This window comes from Archocentrus centrarchus, chromosome 23, assembly GCF_007364275.1.
Source record: "Archocentrus centrarchus isolate MPI-CPG fArcCen1 chromosome 23, fArcCen1, whole genome shotgun sequence".
NCBI classification, from domain to species: Eukaryota; Metazoa; Chordata; class Actinopteri; order Cichliformes; family Cichlidae; genus Archocentrus; species Archocentrus centrarchus.
Window position 1 is genome coordinate 11,168,884 of NC_044368.1, and position 19,341 is coordinate 11,188,224.

At 37.0% G+C, this 19,341-nt stretch overlaps 1 protein-coding gene across 1 annotated transcript in view; it reads right to left on the reverse strand.

The window, feature by feature from the left end:
- col7a1l (collagen type VII alpha 1-like) overlaps positions 1-19,341 on the reverse strand; it is a 61,483-nt gene that overhangs the window by 10,103 nt on the left and 32,039 nt on the right. The window contains exons 60-102 of the mRNA XM_030720717.1: positions 19,284-19,319; positions 19,188-19,214; positions 19,029-19,100; positions 18,795-18,857; positions 18,541-18,558; positions 18,407-18,442; positions 18,286-18,324; positions 18,156-18,191; positions 17,930-18,064; positions 17,682-17,780; positions 17,121-17,303; positions 16,663-16,770; positions 14,588-14,638; positions 14,196-14,264; positions 13,757-13,813; positions 13,620-13,664; positions 13,445-13,531; positions 13,054-13,101; positions 12,874-12,924; positions 9,251-9,322; positions 9,116-9,169; positions 9,001-9,039; positions 8,368-8,901; positions 8,206-8,241; positions 7,414-7,440; positions 7,268-7,327; positions 6,402-6,527; positions 6,151-6,222; positions 5,944-5,979; positions 5,645-5,704; positions 5,446-5,490; positions 5,298-5,333; positions 2,779-2,814; positions 2,131-2,187; positions 1,783-1,854; positions 1,580-1,651; positions 1,459-1,494; positions 1,292-1,372; positions 1,134-1,187; positions 970-1,023; positions 781-843; positions 623-685; positions 314-430 (exon numbers count right to left, since the gene is read on the reverse strand). Coding sequence (XP_030576577.1) covers positions 314-430; positions 623-685; positions 781-843; positions 970-1,023; positions 1,134-1,187; positions 1,292-1,372; positions 1,459-1,494; positions 1,580-1,651; positions 1,783-1,854; positions 2,131-2,187; positions 2,779-2,814; positions 5,298-5,333; positions 5,446-5,490; positions 5,645-5,704; positions 5,944-5,979; positions 6,151-6,222; positions 6,402-6,527; positions 7,268-7,327; positions 7,414-7,440; positions 8,206-8,241; positions 8,368-8,901; positions 9,001-9,039; positions 9,116-9,169; positions 9,251-9,322; positions 12,874-12,924; positions 13,054-13,101; positions 13,445-13,531; positions 13,620-13,664; positions 13,757-13,813; positions 14,196-14,264; positions 14,588-14,638; positions 16,663-16,770; positions 17,121-17,303; positions 17,682-17,780; positions 17,930-18,064; positions 18,156-18,191; positions 18,286-18,324; positions 18,407-18,442; positions 18,541-18,558; positions 18,795-18,857; positions 19,029-19,100; positions 19,188-19,214; positions 19,284-19,319 — 3,162 coding nt within the window. The remainder of the gene's footprint in view (positions 1-313; positions 431-622; positions 686-780; positions 844-969; positions 1,024-1,133; positions 1,188-1,291; positions 1,373-1,458; positions 1,495-1,579; positions 1,652-1,782; positions 1,855-2,130; positions 2,188-2,778; positions 2,815-5,297; positions 5,334-5,445; positions 5,491-5,644; positions 5,705-5,943; positions 5,980-6,150; positions 6,223-6,401; positions 6,528-7,267; positions 7,328-7,413; positions 7,441-8,205; positions 8,242-8,367; positions 8,902-9,000; positions 9,040-9,115; positions 9,170-9,250; positions 9,323-12,873; positions 12,925-13,053; positions 13,102-13,444; positions 13,532-13,619; positions 13,665-13,756; positions 13,814-14,195; positions 14,265-14,587; positions 14,639-16,662; positions 16,771-17,120; positions 17,304-17,681; positions 17,781-17,929; positions 18,065-18,155; positions 18,192-18,285; positions 18,325-18,406; positions 18,443-18,540; positions 18,559-18,794; positions 18,858-19,028; positions 19,101-19,187; positions 19,215-19,283; positions 19,320-19,341) is intronic.

Sequence of the window (19,341 nt, forward strand, 5' to 3'; positions counted from 1 at the left end):
TACACTTTTATAGAATTATCTTTCCCTCACTGCATACTTCACTGCATGTTTGTGCTTCTATGTTCGTAGTCTCTAATTTGGCCCCATAGCTTTTAAGTGCTGCCAAGGCTCAGTTTTTCTATGTGAATATATTGTGACTGCATAATTCAGGTAAAGACTGTGGTATTCAGGTTGGGTGTTGAGTAAAAAATACCTCATTAAACAAGTGATCAACTACTGCACTGACAGCAGATAATTAGACTAGTATTAGTATGATAATGAGCCTATGTTTTATGCACAAGTACAAGTATCCAATGAGGTTGGCATGTTGTACCTTAGGCCCTGTGCCCCCATGAGGGCCAGGTGGTCCTGGTGGTCCCATATCACCATCTTTTCCTGGACTTCCCGCTGACCCCTTAAAACCTGGGAAACCCGAGAAACCCGCTGCACCCTGAATTAATTAAAAGAGTGTAAATCACATTGATACTTCTGCTTCATTTGTGTGAAGGGTAAACATAACTCATCTATATCATTACATAAATATAAATAGATTTCAAGTTCTTTTAATAAAAATTAAATTAAAATTATCTCTGCAACAAGCTGGCTAGGAAATCATGAGTGTTACTGCTTTGAATTTATAAACCTTTTCCCCTTTTACTCCTGGATCACCATCAGCACCACTGATTCCCCCTTCTCCCTTGTCCCCCTAAAATTTCACAAAATGAGAAATACAAATTAATTTTTGTGTGCATATTTGGAAAGTAAGAAGAAGGAGAAATACATGCACACTTAAATGCTTACCTTGCGCCCTGTGAGCCCATTCAGTCCAGGTATGCCCGGAGTGCCAGGTAACCCTGTATCTCCCTGTTTTGCAGGGACATACGTGACATATACAGTATGGAGTATACACAGAGAATTACTCACATAGCACTGTTACATAACCTAACACAGGTCTTCAATAATCAAATAAGAATCAAATTAAGGGATAACCTTTTCTCCATCCAGGCCATTGCTCCCAGTGCGCCCAGGAAAACCTCTCAAACCCTGTAAAAACATGAAATATTACCTAACACATTAAAACATGCACACAGGTGGGAAAGCCAGAAAAAGTAATCAATGTGAAAACAGTAAAAAAAAAAATATTCACTCTCCACCTTCTCTCCCTTCTCTCCTTTGTCTCCTGGTAAGCCAGGTTCTCCTGGATCCCCCTGTGAAAAAAAAATAGAGAAATGAAAAGAATGACTAAATAAATAAATAGTGTTTGAATCTTTAAAAATCAAAAGTGCTGTAAATAGTTGTATACTTTTTGTACCTGATTGCCCTGTTGCCCTTGTTGTCCATTGTCTCCTTTTTCCCCTTTGGCTCCATCCAGCCCATCAGCCCCATTGCGACCCTTAAATCAAATTAAATTGGTATTATCGCAATTGATCCTCCTAAATTAATACTTTAAATAAATACTTTTAAAATTAATTTCAGTACCATTACTCCATTGAGTCCAGGCTCTCCTGGATCTCCCTGTAGATTAAAATGACAATTTCACACACAGCACTGCCAGAAATGACTGAACGTTTGAAATAATGATGATGCCTAACCCACTTACTTTCTGGCCTACTGGACCCCGTGCTCCAAACCTTCCCATTGCACCTTTAGTACCTGCATTACCTTTTACACCCTTTTAAAAACAATTAATTTATTACATTGTAGGTTTAATTTCATGTGGTACTAAATAAGATGTGATTGCTAGTATGTTCTGTACTGCAATATTTCCCGAACTCTAAACAACTTTGTGTCTGGATTCATTACCTTGACTCCAGGAGGACCGTCCTCGCCTTTTTCTCCTTTATCCCCATCAAAACCAGGTGAACCTCGCTCACCCTATAACAGAATGCCCACACTCTTCTTCATTGCTCATTTCCTAGCTTTTGCATGTTATATTTAAAGGAAATTTCTTGGTAATCCCACACTTAGTTTTTAAGCTTATAGCCTTTATTTTCATCATCTCTAGTCATAATTGTTGGCTTGGGTAGAGACATGCCAGGGATATACAAAGTTATAAAATAATGTAGTTTCAGTATGTCTTGAAGGGAACCTGTATAATGTAAGTGGAACGAGTAAGAGGAAAAAAAAATGTAAAATTCAATGGGATCTCACCGGCTGTCCTTTGGACCCCTTATAGCCACGAGGTCCTTGGATCTGAAGCACACTGCCCTGTAGAAAGGAATTCAGTTGTAAATTCAATATGTAAATGAATGTAAGTACAGTTATGGTAAAAAGCACCTTGCAGTCATTGAGTTGACCATGAACTCCTCTGCATAGTGGGGATCTTTTACATGTTAAACAAATATGCAAACTACTATACCATGAAGCCACATACACAGGAATCCTACCTAATATGCATAAAACCTTAGAATTGAAAGAGGGTGTACTTTTCTTTGTTACCATGACACACAAGATACAGTAAATGTAAAGCTGCAAGGACAGCATAGAGGTTTCTTGCACAACCTCACCTACTTCAAAAGTGCACAAAGAAGGACGTAAAGTCTGAAGAGGATAAATCTGTAGCAACAGCTATATAATAAAGAATAACTTTATAGTTTGAACAGTTGTTTTTGGCCTCTTTTCTAGTGGTTTGATGAAAGCCCCCCCAGAAAAAAAAAATTGTATACTACAAGTGTTGCTGGTGCTTTTACCTCAATATAAAGCTGTAAATCATGCACATATCTTGCTTGATATTATGCGATAAATAGATACACATTTTATCAATGTGTTTAACCACAGAGCAACAGAGAGTCATTGTACCCTTTCTCCTTTGACTCCAGGTGACCCACGGTCTCCCTAAAAAAATAAAAATAAAAAACACATGATATTTAAATCTACTTTTTATAATTATTTCAATTGAAAAATATACAGGTTACTTTTCTAGTAGTTCTAGTTATGAGAAAATCAAATTCAGTGTTAAAAGGTTGTTGTGACAACATGACGATTATGATTATTGATATTTGATATGACTGCCATAAATAAATAAATCATATAGCAAAACCTTTGTTTTGATCTGCTAGAGAAGATACAAACAACACTGCTGACACTACTTCCATTAACACAGCCTGTACCCATTGATACCTAAAAATAGATGGGAAATTGCCTACAAAATAATGCCCGAAGAAGAAGATTCACATCTTAATGTTGGTGCAAGCCTCAAACAACCATAACACTGAGCTGTGTGCCAATAAAAATGAATGACGGGCAGCTGTTTATTGATGTTCTAACACCTGATAATAACTGCAGCTTCATGCTTATCATTTTACATAAATTGTCACTGTAAACAGAAAAAATCCAAAAATCCAATCACTTATTTCACTCCTTTGGTTGCACAGACTTTGATGATGAAAGCAGTTAGAAAACAGCAAGTACTTATGTATATATATATATATATATATATATATATATATATATATATATATATATATATATATATATATATATATATATATATATATATATATATATCAGTGACGTGCGGTGAGGGTCATGACTGGTGAGGCACTGACGTCATCACATCAGATTTACAAACATATAGCTTATTCACCATTTGATTGGCAACAGTTGTTTTGTTTAACATTAACATAGTCTGAAGCAAACCTTTTAGCTCCGGTGTTGGTCTTCCTTTAATTATTATCTTCTGCTTCGATTGAAAGTCCAGTTTAGAAAATTCTTTCAGTTGAGTTATGTAATCTTCCATGTTGAACATAAGGCCAAGCAACAGGAAAAACTAACTGGCCTTGCTAACTGTTTATGGTAGCTTGCCGCTGAGGAGTCGTAGAGTCCCTGGGATCACCAGCGCCCCCTACCATGAGGCACGAGAACTGCGTGCCTCACCTAGTGTCTCTTCGCAGCAGTTTCATGATCGCTCAACACAAGAATGCATTACACACATACAGTTGTTAATGAAAAAAACAACAAAAAAAACTGTGCATTATATACACCAGCTAAAATATAGAAATTTAGTTCATATAGTAAAAGTGTTAGAACATTTTAATAGCCACATGCAAAGGGAAAGTAATCCGGTCTCACTGCATAGCATGCCAGCACAGTTAGTAGTCATTGGCAATGACTATACTGAGCCGCACCACGGATTGCGCAATCCGTGGTGCGGCTCGCCGGGCTGGTGCCTCACCGTTCGTCTCTTAGTATTTGACCGGCAAATGCAAAAATTCAGCGATTTTGAAAAAACTAATCTAAAAATGGTGTAGTTAAATGGAAAAGAACTTTAAAATACAAATCACTGAATGAATATAACCATTTAATTTATTTTTTAATTTTATATTTCCACGATGACAGGTGAGGCCGTGCCTCACCTGCCTCCCCTGACTGCACGTCACTGATATATATATATATATATATATATATATGTGCTTCTAAGAATTCTAAGAATTGTTACAACAAAGGAAGAATTCTACCAACACATTGAGAATTCTAAGCTTCTAAGAATTCTAAGAATTGTTACAACAAAGGAAGAATTCTACCAACACATTGAGAATTCTAAGCTTCTAAGAATTGTTACAACAAAGGAAGAATTCTACCAACACATTGAGAATTCTAAGCTTCTAAGAATTGTTACAACAAAGGAAGAATTCTACCAACACATTGAGAATTCTAAGCTTCTAAGAATTCTAATATCAAAGCTAGTATTAAAGAAGGATCAAATTAAGAATTGTCACAACAAAGGCAGAATTCTACCAACACATTGAGTATATATATATATATATATATATATATATATATATATATATATATATATATATATATATATATATATATATATATATAAACTGGGTCTATTTATCCTCCCTGCAGTTAGCAGTCCTCAGTGATCGGAAAGGAAACCTTTCCTGATATATATACTGTATATTTCTCGCCATAATGATACTTTCTTATCATTGTTACTGTTGATAAGAAGCAGAGATGAGCATCAACTTAAATGGAACATTTAGCTCTACACTGTCATGTAGTTTTGAGGTGCTTCAAGTAACATGACAGCAATTTCAGTTAATTCTAATGCCTGGTGGGTTGGACACATCATAGTCAGAGGACCCTTTCCGTGATGTGAAACAAACATTTTGCACTTTTCAGTTTAAACTTAGTGTCACATTCCTTGAAATATAAAATTTATGTAATTTTCAATAATAACAAATTCTCATTAGCTGAAATCTAAGCTCTGAGACCTAACTTAAAAAAAACAACCAAACAAAGAGGGGAAGACAAGAAACACCTTTTTTAATATCTGAGTCACTGATTCATCAGTCATGTCAACAGCTCACCTTTTCACCTTTGTTTCCACTCAGTCCTTTAGGACCCTGTTTTGTTTTTAAGGGTAAAAGAAAAGTATTATTTTTTTCTGTAATACTAAGGAAAATGATTTTAAATGAAACCTCATGCTCAATTTTACAGTTTTGAAAAGTTGCTTACTATGAGCCCGGGAGCTCCTTTAACACCTGGAGAGCCCTTTTCACCCTGAAAAGAAATGCTTTCCTGCATAAGTAAATATAATTAAGCAGATTTTTTTTGTGTGTGTGTGATATTTCCTACTATAAAAACTCACATCTTGCCTGGTCTAAACATCAATAAGATATCCACCAAATGTCAAAGAGGTAAAAACTGAACTTACCCTCTTACCTGCGAGGCCAACTAAACCTCTCTCACCAGGTTCACCTGGTATACTGTCACCCTGGTAAAATGAGGAAGGGAAAATAATCATTTTGAAGTGACAAAAGCTTCACAGTTGGAAAATGGTAGCAATGTATGCAAAATAGATTTATATTAAAATAACATCAAACTGGGATCTTTGAGCAAACAAAACAATACAAATGAAATGTAATGCTGTAAACCTCTGAGGAAAGAACAAAGGTTAAGAGGCTTCAGAAACTACAAATCCTTTAAGTTAGACTTCCACAATTGTGTAATTACCTTTTCTCCTTTTTCTCCAGGCATACCAGGAATACCCTTGGAAGTGGAACCAAAAGAAATTGTGGTTATTTTCAGCCAGCAGTAATTCAGAGAAAAACAAATCTATAAAATTAAAAATAGTAACAAGCAATTTTTTTTAAAGAGTAGAAGCTCCACAAAATAACAAGTAGCCTAAAAGACAGAAATTATATGTAAACTTTTCCATACGTGAGGTCCTGGTGGTCCTCGAGGTCCAGGAGCTCCTGGTGATCCATTCCTCCCTCTTTTACCTTTGTCACCCTAATATCAACAAACGAAACATCATACCTCAGATTATCATTTGAGCAGTGAGCTAATAATAATAACCTTCTCCATCTCTTGTTATGAATTTATTCTCACAGTTGATGCAAATTAATTGATATATTCTGGTATTCAAAAGAGCTCAGGGACCACTTGTAAGATAATGTCTGATGATATACCTCTCTACCTGGCTCTCCTGGATCCCCTGAAAGACCCCTAAGACCTGGGGAGCCCTGGATGCCTGGATTACCAGGGATTCCCTGAATACCCTGAGCACCAGGAGGACCTGGCTCACCTGGCTCACCCTGCGGTAACACAATGACAGAAAATAAGACGGCAGGAAAACACATAAAACAAATTCAGTGTTGTGGAGCGCATCTTCACAGGTCACTTATCTCCCGTAATGTTGTTCAGGTTTTCTATTACTTTTGAATAATTGCTTTCAAATAAGGTCCTTCTTGCCTTTATCAAATTAAAAGCTCAAACCCAATTTTGAATGAGTCAGAGAGTCAATTAAATTCTCCAAATTAAAAGTGTGATGTGAATCAAAGTAATTCAAAGTAAATGTTATGGAAGTCAGGGGTGGGGGGGGGGGGATTGAGTTAGAACATTTTAAATCAGCTGTTGCTCATATATATATATATATATATTCTATAATTTCCCCATTGTGGGATCACTAAAAGTATCATTCATCATATATATATATATATATATATATATATATATATACAGTATATATATATATATATATATATATATATATATATATATATATATATATATATATATATATATACAGTATATATATATATATATATATATATAGAGAGAGAGAGAGAGAGAGAGAGAGAGAGAGAGAGAGTCAATCGCTACAGTCCTCCAAACTTTATTGTATTAAAAGCTCAACTGATTAATCTAATTTCAATTATGTTAGTACACTTTAAATAGTTCTGTTGATAATTATTCATAAAGTAAAAGTTAAAAATCAGCATTTGAATGCTATTCAATGCATGAAATTCCCCAAAAGGGTATATAAAAATCTCACCTTCTGTCCTGGAGGACCAGCCTGACCCTCTGGCCCTCTGTGACCAATGCCTGGCTCTCCCTAAAAATAACAGAACAGCCAGGTGAACACATCTGCACAGTCTCCATCATTAAAAATTAAAAATATTAAATCTTTATATAATTTACCTTTTGTCCCTTTTCACCAATGTCACCCTGAAGATTGCATAGAAATGAGTTAGAATAATGGAGTGCACCATGACACATCCTTTTCATGTGCCAAAATAAACCAACTCAGAGGAATTTGAAATAAAAAAAAACAAGACTTGTCAGCATGTTTAACAAGGGGAATTATTAATGTCTGCTTTAATCTACTGTCTCAAAGTCATACAAAAATAGAGCAGGAGGGACATCAAAGGCCTGGACTCAACCAGATTCAGTGACAGGCGAGACGGGAGAGAAGCTCTCCCTGAGCTCTGATGTCATTTACTGATGCAATGTGGGGAGGAGGGAGAGCACCCATGATATTTTTATGAGCTGGTGGCACATTTCATGTGGGGACTGTCATTCTTGCTTTGTGATCTTAGGACGATAATACAAATAATGCTTGCAATCAGTGGGACAGCATCAGTGATGATGTTTATTTTTTTTCAAGTGAGGGGCACTGGGAAATATTTATCCTTATGATGGAAGAATATCAGTCACAGAGCTCAAAAAGTAGAGTCGTAAACTAACTAGCACCTGTGGCAGCAGTGATGTAACAATGGGACTTAACAGTTAGATAACTGTCATGACAATACATTCATGAGATGAACTGCATAAACTGTGGTGATCTTCTGAGATTTCATGGTGTCATTGTCAGGTCTAAAATACTTACTGTATGTGCCCATTTTTTAAAAACTTTTATTGTAAAATCTGTGCTGTGATTTCAATCATATAACCTTGTTAATAGTTTTATTATAACAGTTAAAATCTTGTCACCTTTTGTCCTGATTTTCCATTTTCACCTGGTTGTCCCTGTTGTGCAAGAAAGACAAAGTTATGTCATCAACAACACGGGCATCTATAAAATTTTATTTGTAAAACACGTCTTAAGCATTTCAAGGTAAGTGTAACATGTATACATTTTACTTATGCCCTTACCTTCAGTAAATTATACTCTGGAGGATATGGGTATGACAGTCCAGTTTCTTCATCATAATTTCCCTCTCTCCTCCTCTCCATCTCCTCCCTCATCCTTTCCCATTCTTCCCTCTCTCTCTCCAAGTCTCTTTCCCGCTCCATTTTGTCCCTCTCTACCTCCAGCTCGTCCACCCTCTCTTTCTCCAGCTCCTGTCTTTCCCTCTCCATCTCCAGCCTATCCCTCTCTCTCTCCCTCTCCAATTCCTCCTCTTCCTCCCCTTCCTTCTCTTGATCTACACCTTCCTCTGTCTCCCAGTCTCCACTTCTCTCCTCCTCATCATAGACTGGGTCAAGGACTGGTTCAGGATCAGGCATTAACTCGTTCTCTTTTTCCATTCCCCAATCTTCCACTTTTGCTTTTGTCTGTTCCTCTCCTCCACTTGTTCTTTCTGTGGGAATCTCTGTTTCTGTATCACTGTATCTCTGCCTCTCTCCTCCTTCTTGTCTCTCCCTCCTGGAATGTGCTTGAAGGCCTGGATTTTCATATTTGTTCTTCTAAAAACACATTTTTAACAAAAATCAATATATTTGTAGGTCCTCTAACCATCTTGATTTGAACGAATATTTGATCCTGACTGTTGAAAACAGACTTACGTTCCTGATGTTGTAACCTTGAGCTCCAGAGGAAAGATGCTGCAATTTAAATGAGTACAAAACTTTATTTTATGCAATTTGATTTTGAATTTTTTTAAAACCTGGAAATAATTACTTGCTGTGTGTTCTTAAATCGATTTCTTCCTCCTGGGGCACCTGGCATGAACACCTAAAATATAAAATTTTTTAATCTACCAATTTAAAAAGGCTTGTTATTCATTAGTCTTCTACAAAAACAGGCGACACTTACCATGGAATCAGGCCAAGATGTGCCTCTTTTCACCCTGATCTCAGGTTGAGGCACTTGCAAGTCCCCCAGAACCTTCACAAACAAAACTAGTCAATCAATTATGAAATATGATCGATATGTAGAGTGCTGTGCAAAAGTCTCGAGCCACCCCTCACTTCTTTATATTTTGTTAGGAAATGGAAAACAGGTGCAGAAAAACAAAGTTTGTACAATTCTAATAAACCTGAAACATAATATTTGGTATGACCACCTTTATTCTTTAACACAGCATGAACTCTTTCAGGCATTTTTATTGTAATTTCTTTAAGTGGTCTTTAGATATAGTTCTCAAAGCTGCTTGAAGGACCTTCAAAGCGCTTTTTTGGATGTTGGCTGCCTTTTGTTCCATTCTTTGTCAAAATGATCCCACATTGCTTCAAGAATCTTGAGGTCCGGGCTCTGGGGGAAGCCAATCCATGACCAATAGTGTGAAAAATGAAGCTGCTGCCAATCAGGAGCTTTCCTTCTTGGTGATCATGCATGGAGGATCAGAATCTGACTCTGTTCTTCTGCATTCATAATTCCATCAGTTTTGACCAGATCCCCAACACCACTGACTGAAATGCAGCCCTAATACATGACAGAGCCTCCACTGTGTTTACAGATGCCTATAGACTCTTCCCACTTGACCTCTTGCATGCATATTGTCAATTACCAAAACATCAACATCTAGATCCAATAATCCATAAGACCTGTTGCCACAGATTTCCAGACCATCTTTGTGTCATTAGGCCTCAGTTTTTTCTCCCCATTTCCCTTCCTTAAGAATGGCTTCTTGACAGCCACACTTCCACTGAGACCATTTCTGATTAGGCTTCAGCAAACAGCTCAAGTGAAGGGCCACATCCATCTCTCAGGAGCAGTGTCAGGTTTTTGCTGGATTTGTTCCTGTTTCTTAAGAATACAGATTTCAGATATTGTTCATCTTCTGCATAGTTTTTTGTTTTTGTTGTTTTGTTAGGCCTGCCACTTTTTTCTAAGATTTCTTTTTGCTGAGGTATGCCAGGTTTACAGCTAACAGCTCTTTGGGAAGCACCTTGTTTGTGCAAAAATGCTATTTTATGTCTGCCATGTTGTGTTATCTTTGGCATACATTGAATCAAACAAATGGCTTGTGGCAGGCTGCTAATAACAAAGTGCCTAAAGATACTGCTTACAATTGTTTTTTTGCAAAGTTTTCTATTATGTGTAGACGCAACAGTGGTTCATCTCTTGAGTTAGGTGCCTTTTTTATACCTGGATGATACAGAGGTCAGTGTGAAGTAGCTTAACAAACAACAAATAAAAAAAAAACGAAACATAACTCTGAACATTGTCAGGTACAAGGACCAAAACATAATGTCCCAGAGGTGTTCTATTGAATTTGGGGGGGGGGGGGGGGGGGGGCAGTCAGTGATATAAATGAATTCATCCTCCAGGAGCTGCCTGCATATTCTTGCCACGTGAGGCCAGGAATTATTGTGCACCAGGAGGAACCCAGGACCCACTGCACTGCCATAGGGTCCAACAATGGGTCCAAGGATTTCATAAGCATTATTATTATTCACTGACCAACCACCAAACTGGTCATGCTGAATGATGTTACAGGCAGCATAAAGTTCTTCACAGCTTCTCCAGACCCTTTCACATCTGTCATTCAGGGTGAATCTGCTCTCATTTGTGTAAAACACAGGGTGCCAGTGGTGGACCTGCAAATTCTGGTATTCTATTCTTGTATTCTATGACAAATGCCAGTGGGGTTCCACACTGAGCACAGGGCCCACTAGAGGACATTGGGACCTCAGACTTTCATGAAGTCTGTTTCTGATTGTTTGGTCAGAGACATTCACAGCAGTGGCCTGCTGGAGGTCATTTTGTTGGGCTCTGGCAGTGCTCATCCTGTTCCACTTTGCACAAAGGAGAAGATACAGGCCCTGCTGCTGGGTTAAGGACCTTCTATGGTCCAGTCCAGCTCTCCTAGAGTAACTGCCTGCCTCTTGGAATCTACTGGGAGACACAGCAAACCTTCTGGTTAATATCATGTATTGATGTGCCATCCTGGAGGCATTGGACTACCTGTGCAACCTCTGTAGGGTCCAGGTATTGCCACATGGTACCAGTAGAGACATTGACCCTAGCCAAACTAGTGAAAAAACAACCCGAAATGTTGAGGAGGGAAAACATGTCATTGGCCTCCACCTATAAAACCATTCCTGTTTTGGGGTCATTGTTGCCCCTCTAGTGCACCTGCTGTTAATTTCATTAACACCAAAGCAGCTGAAAGTGATTAACAACCCCCTCTGCTACCTTAATGACCAGATCAATATCGCAGAGGTTTAACTGACTTGATGAGATAAAGTGTTCCTTTAATTTTTTTGAGCAGTGTATAAAGAAATGAGATGTGGCTTAAGACTTTTGCACAGTACTATTTAAATATTGAAAGGAAGACCCACACATGTTTTGAATATTACTTTTACTTAAGCACACATGCACAGAGAGGTTAAACACAGACAATGTAACAAAGAAAATTTTCACCAGTGTTACAAGTGTTTGATCTGGATACATATGTGTTTATAGTAAAACTACAGTTTAAATAGTATCTATGATATTCACAGGCTATAGTAAAGTAAGAAAGCCTTATTCTTTTCATGTTTTAATAAATAAAATTTCTGTGTTTCCTTAAAAATATATGGCAATTGTTGTCATGTTTTAGATGGCTTAGTGCTATGTTAGTTACAAAACAATAGCTGTAATAAATAAATTAGGAGTTTTAAACAAGATAAGTACAGCTACACTGGATTTTACATAGAACAAACTTAAAAAACACAAACTAGATGTGAGGACACAATTTTCAGGTGCCTAATTTTTCTGGAAGCTACAATATAAGAAATGCACTATGGTATGGTATGGTATATTTTTTTTTGGTGAGTGACTGTCTCTGTCTGGAAAGAGGTCCCCCCTCATGAAACGTTGGTCGTTCAGGGTTCATCACCAGAGAAAACGGTTCACAGTTTATTCACACTCTCCATCAAGTGCTTTCTTATGAAAGATTAAGACTCTATAGTCTCAGTCTCTTGGGAATTTAGAGATTTCCTGTTTAAAAAAATGAGAGAGAGAAAGCATTAAAAGTAACTCTCTGGATGTTTTTTTTTTTTTTCCCAGTAAATCATTCATCAGAACTATACTACAGTTTTTGCTCATTGCCATTCAGACAAGCTTTAGAGAAATCATGCTAAAAGCATGCTGCTCAAAAATGCCCTTCTGCCTCATGCTTTGGTCATCTTTGCAAATTGCAAAAATACTTGATTGTATATTTCCATTCCAAATGTATTCACATAAGTCTTAGGCAAACACTTGTATTATTTTGCACTGGTAAATTTTTCATAAAAAGCAGAAAGAAGAAAGGGGTCTTGAAAATGATGAAGTGCTGCATATGGTTTGTTTATTGATTAGAGCAGTTAAGCCCATTCGCTGTTTTATTCAAGCACTTGCTCATCAATTTCATCCCCCTTGTGCGTAAGTGTGAATAAAGGAGTTTTGCATTCCAAGGCATGCAGAGATCTTTAGTTGAGATTGAAGTTTGTAATTTAAAATCAAAACCCTACCTTATATGGTTCTTCTGTTGAAGTAGGAGGCGTGGATTGTGACATATCATCCTGTTCATTAGAATAAAGGACAGATCAGAATTTTAAAGCGAAAACACCAACTGAAAAGTCAAGCACAATAGAGAGAGAGAAAAAAATCAATCCAGCATTTCTCATAAACATCAAGCTATCCAGAAATACCTTTTCATTAGCGGGTTGAGAGAGTGGCTCTGTGGTTGGCAAGATAACCTAGGGGGACAAAGTATAGAAGTCTGAATGCAGAAAAAAGGACTTGTTTCGCAGACTCAAACTATAACGACACAAGGCAGCTTTGGGATTCAGTACCTTCAGTATACAGACTGAAGGAGCTGAACCAACAACCTTTTTATCAGCAGATGACCTGCCCTGACTTTGAGCCACAGCCATCCCTTAAAGTTCAATGCCAAAAAGTGGCTCAAGCTGAAAACTGTGACATTAAGAATCTCTCGCTTATACTGACACATCAAAAGAACTAGCTGCTTTTTTTTGTTAGTCCAATGATCAGTAAAACCAAACAACACAACAAAATAAAGAAAAAAACCATTTGATTTACTTGTGCATTTGTTTCTCTGTCTGAGAAGACTGTTTGAGGTTCACTTGAGGTCTCTATCTGGGCAGGACTCAGTGTGGGCAACCATTCCTTAAAAGTTAAAAATAGCATAAATAAATTATTCTTCAGGTAAAACAGGTAAATTGTTTTTATTATTATTTGGACTACAAGCAATCACCTTTTCATCCACTGGATGGGGGAAGTCATCCGTTTGGACTTCAAGCTGCACAGGTTTAACACATTGAACATATTTCACATTAAAAAGAAATCAGAACATTTACACCCAGCCCAGCTGAAACAGATGAGAAGAGTTACCTGTCTGTTTTCTCCCATCTCCTGAGAGATTAAGGGGTCAATTGTAGAAAGTTCTCCCTGTTTTGAAAAGAAAAAAAAATATCTTTTCATAACTTTTAAACACTCAAACCCACAGTAGATGATGTGCAGAGCAGATGCAGTGGGCTGTAATGACAAACTAATTTATGCTTAATAATTAAGATCAGGTAGTGGGTGTGTCATTAATCAAATCTCTGCAGCATTTGTGTAGGTGCAGATATAATTCATCCTCCAGAGATATTGCTACAGAGAGAAAAAAAAAAAAAAACAGCAGGTGACTGGATGATGAGTTTGGCAGGGTTGTTAACAAGAAGGTGCTAACAATTCTCTAAATGAGGACCAACCCCACGTCATCAACATCACATTAAAATTAAGCTTCCAACAGTGCTTAAATTACTGATTTATTATTGCAGCTGCCTACCTCGTATTCATAACTGTATTCTTCACCGTTATAAAACTCCTCTTCTTCTAGCTTGTCCTCTTCACTTGTCTTATGATAAAGAGGAAACAGCAGTTATTACAGGAAAGAATTATTGCGTTGCAAAAGTATGGAGATTAGGATCAATGCATGCTTTTAGTTAAATGAGGCATGTCATATATGCAAAAGGGGGTTAATTCAGTATGTTTACAATGTTTTAATTTAGGATTATTTTTCATTCAGTTTTGTTTATAAGTCATGTTATGTTAATATTAATGTTAGAGTCAGGGTTTGGTTTTTGCGAGGTAAGACAGCCGTGTTAGTTGGTGCATTTGTATTTAGCTGGGGCAGAAGTGAAGTGACGTTTCTGGGTTTAGTCTGACCCCTTCGAGGACATTTACCAAGCGTTGCCTCTGCCTCCTATGTCGTCCTTTATTTCCTTTGCCCTGGTTAAGAAGTTCACAGTCAGAGAGAGAAAAGATAAGAGTTTCTCATGCTTCAGAAGTTGTTGATGGTCAAGTATTAAACTGCAGTTGATAGGTTTAGAGAAATAATTAAGAGGGAGATGAACGGTTAAAGATCATCAAAAATAAATAAAGAGGCCATTAAGATGATTAAGAACCCTTGGCTTTTCCAAATAGTTTAGAGCTAGTTATTGTATTTATAGGACCAGGTTTTCCATGTTTCAGCCCATCTGATTCATGTCATCATACAGTATAAGTGATATGATATGCACATATTACACTGCCTGGCCAAAAAAAAGTAAAACAATAAAAAAAAAAAAACAGTCACCACATGGATTTAACTATTTATTGTTTCCTTGTGTTTGATTTTACAGTGCTTTATAAATAACGCTGAGTTGAGTAACTAAGAAAATAGGTAAAAGCCTTCCACTGGATGATTTACTAAGTGATTAATATGTTTCAACTGGGAGCAGGTTATTTAACCCTAACTTATGCATTGAGTAGCTTGTCAGGTCAGAAGAAATGTCCCATGGTGATTAAAAGATGTCATTGTCCTACAAGAAAAAAAAATAACTAAGGAGAATGCTCAAACTATTAAAATTGGGTTAATAACTGTTTAACGCATTATTAAAACTTGAAAGGATAGTAGTAAACTATCACCTTTGAGAAATGAATGTGATCAAAAAGAGAATCTGAGATCACTTAAATATTTGGTGAAATCAAATCATAAATAATCAATAGCAGAATTCAAGGCTATGTTTAATGGTGAAAGTAAGAGCATTTCCACGTGCACAATGCAAACAGAACTCAAGGGACTGGGACTAAACAGCTGTGTAGCCTTAAGAAAATCACTCATCAGAAAAAAGGCTTCAATTTGCTAGGGAGCATAAAGATTGGACTGTGGGGTAGTAGAAATGGGGCAATAGAAATGGTCCTGCGGTCTCTTGAATCCAGATTTCCCTTTTTCCAGAATGATGGGTGTACAAGGTAAGAGAGGTGGACCAAATGATGCATCTACCATGCCTGGTGCCTACTCTTACAAGTCTGTGAGGGTGGTGTTATGATCTGGGTTTGCTTCAGTTGGTCAGATTGAAGTTCACCAACATTGTGCACCCAAAGAATGAGATCAGTTGATTACAGAATGACCAGGTTTTTTTCATCAATTTTTTTTATTCCTTCACTGTTGGCCGAGGCATATTCCACGACAATGCGAAGATTCATCGGACTCAGGTTGTGAAAGAGTGGTTCGGGGAGCAGAAAACATCATTTCCACACATGGATTGGCCATCACCATGCATAAGCTTATGGAAACAATGTCTTGGCGAAGCTGTCATCAAAGATAAAGGTGGTCCAACAAAATATTAGAGTATGTGAGTTTTTTTGTCCAGGCAGTGTATATTGCTCATTACTGATTACTATTTTTTTAAGAGATTCTCCAGGCTGAGCAGATTTTGTGTTGTGGCCCTAATCAGTGTGGGTTTTTTTCTCCCTATAATCAAAGCATATTTATAGAGCACATGCATCAGCTGATAACTGAGACACACATATCAGCTTTGAGATATTTTTGTGGTTCCCTGGAAGCAAGTGACCCATCACATTAAATGCTTTAATGCCTTAAATTGTGTTACCAAAACTCAATGCAGTCATTAAATTCAAGTGTAAAATAGCAATCATTCTCACTGAAATGTAAATGTCAATTTAGTTTTCAGCTTTTGATTTCCTGATGCTTCATCCACTCTCCCAAATCAGCATTACTTTGCAGCAATACCTTAACTGGGAGTCCAAATCACTTAAAATTAGCATAAACATCAAAACAGAAGCCATTTACTATAAACAAAAATTCTCTAAGATGAGGTTTATGCTAAATAGAAGAGATGAGCTAAAACACAAAACAACTGTACGGTCCTTTTATAAGATATATTTATCGTAAACTGATGGAGAAGTGTCATATGTTTTATCTTATATTTAAAACTCCACCATCAGTAAAACAGTTATGGTAGCTTTACTTTGCCACGTTCCCTGTTCTTCTTCTTTTGTCCTGAATTCTTCTTCAGTGAGTCCTCTTGAGTGAGGAGAACAGGCTCCATCACAGTTTGAGGTATCCCTAAAAAAATCTGACAGACAAATTTTAATTTGAAAAGGAATCAGAATATAAATATCACAAATATTTCCCGATGTTGAATTGTTTAGGTTTTTAAAATATGACGCATATATTACTAAAGTTTACCAAGCATTTTTCCAAATATTATGTGAATGTTAGAAATATGTTAATTCATTTTTAAGATTTACTTCTTTTTTTTTTTTTTTTTTTTTTAGGAATTTATTAATTCATTTGCATTTTAATTTCTCTAAAAAAGGAATAATAGAAGGAATAATGAAAAAATGACACGAAGAGTGTTGATCTTAACTTTTTCCATGAAAAAGTGCCAAAATTTTAAATTTGTATGCTTTATAATATCCTTACCTCCTTGGTCATTGTATAATTGAAAGTAGAATTGACTACAGTCAGATTAAGTTTCAAGGAAGACACTTCAGGGCTATCAACTATCTCCTTTAACTTGGTCTCAGTCCCATCATGCTCCAGTTCTCCATTCAGTGTCGTGAAGGTCCATAAAGTTGGATCCTCTGCAGTTTCATTTAAAGGGTCCTTTAACGAGAGGTAGCAGGAGTGAGAATTAATGCAATTTTGGAGCAAATTCATGTAAAAACCTATTAGTGACAATGGTGATAAACTATTGTCACAGATGATCGTCGACTTCCAGAGGTCACAGGTCAAATTGCTATTTATCTATTTATTTTATTTTGAATTCCACATAAACACTGTCAGGTTACTGCTTTATGTACAGCTAAATGACAATAAAGACTGCTGATGGTGATGATGGTAAATGCATTCGGTTGTTGCCATATGATTGGCTGATTAAAGATTTGTGTTAACGAGCAAACAGGTGTACCTAACAAAATATGTGTCCTGTGATTCATCATTGTTCTTTAAGTATTTTCTAAATACTAGGCTGAGGTTACTTACAACCAAGAAAGATTCAGGAGGTTGGCCATCTAAATCAGTGTCCTCAAAAGTGTTCGGTTCTGACAGAGGCTCGCTGGTGAGGTCAAATTTCACTGAACTCTATCGAGAAAACATAAAATGAGTAGCAGTAGTAGTTGTTTTGTAAAGGTCTCTTGCAATCCCATTGAGGCGCTGGAAACAAGAAATGTAAACATACAGTATATAGACTAAAAATAACATCAGACACTTCTTCCCTTGAGTCCACATACTGTGTAGTCAGTGATGACGTTGGAGTTGTGATTTTCATTGTTTTCTTTTGTTTTCTTGGAGTTGCTGAGCACATGAAGCAGCTCCTCTATTCCATCCTGCAGCAACCTGTCAATCAACGCTTTCAGCAATGGGAGCTGAAAAAGAAAAAAAGGTTTTATTTAGACAGTCAAACTCTACTTTTATTATATTATTGTATAGTCATACATTGTCGTGCCCAGACCTCACCTTTATGCCGTACTCTTCAAACATCTTTTCAATGTCCTAAAGTGCAGGGAAAATATGGTGTTCAGGCACTTAATAATGTAAAATGAGAACACACATGCCATAGAAGGAATTATTATATCCTGTGTTCAACCTTCATCTCAAGAGATTTTCCCGGAGGTCCAGTGTCACCCTGCAAAAACATGAAAATAAATTCAGTAAGCATAATGTAATTTCCATTCCCATGTTTTTGAGGTATAAATAATCACCATTACCTTTTCTCCTTTCAGGCCTTTTTCTCCTTTATCACCCTGCAAAAAAGACAAATGAGCAACCAAAGCTATATTTCAGTTTTTTGTTTTGTTTTTTTAAGAACTCAGCCTTGATATAAGTGCCATTACCACCTTACCTTCATTCCTGGAGAGCCCTAAACACACAGAAACAGAGGAGCACGACATTTGAACATGCATCTACAATGCATGACATCAAGCCCACCATATCTGTTTTTATTGCAGCCCACGATAAAAGCACTGTCGTCATCACTGAATGATGACTTGGATTTCATGCAGGTGACAAATAAATTATGCCATGCAATAGCTGAGGTAATATGCCATTATTAAAAAGCTATACATATGCAGAAACGTGCACAAGTATCAAACTCACAGTAGGTCCTGGAGGACCCATTGGCATTGGGAATGCTTGTCGGATTTCATCAATGGTGGCACCCTGAGAGGGAATTTATGGAAAAATCTGTAAGGTTAATATGCTTTTAAGGTCTAAGTGGAGCTGTGTGATGTTTTTTTTCTGAATCAGCTTAAATGAGAAATGAGTCTAACCAATGATGATTATAGATGCAATGATAAACCAGTGACCAAAAATGAAGGAGTTCATTTTTACCTCAGGAGTGACAAGCATTTGCCTCCCAGGCATACCTGGAGGTCCTGGTTCGCCCTTACTACCATCTTTACCCTGTGAAGAAACAAACAGCAACACCAGCTGTAGCCTCAGCTTTCTCACAAAGTTTTGTTTTCCTTTTTAAATTTGAAAACCACTTACATCGGCACCTGCATCTCCCTTGTCCCCCTGAAATGAAGAGTAAAGTTAACACAAATAATTGGAAAATGTCTTGATGGCAGCAGTAAATTTAAGGACCTTTTTGCCGTCATCTCCTTTGGGTCCTCTTTCTCCCTGTGGGAAAAAAAAAGTAATT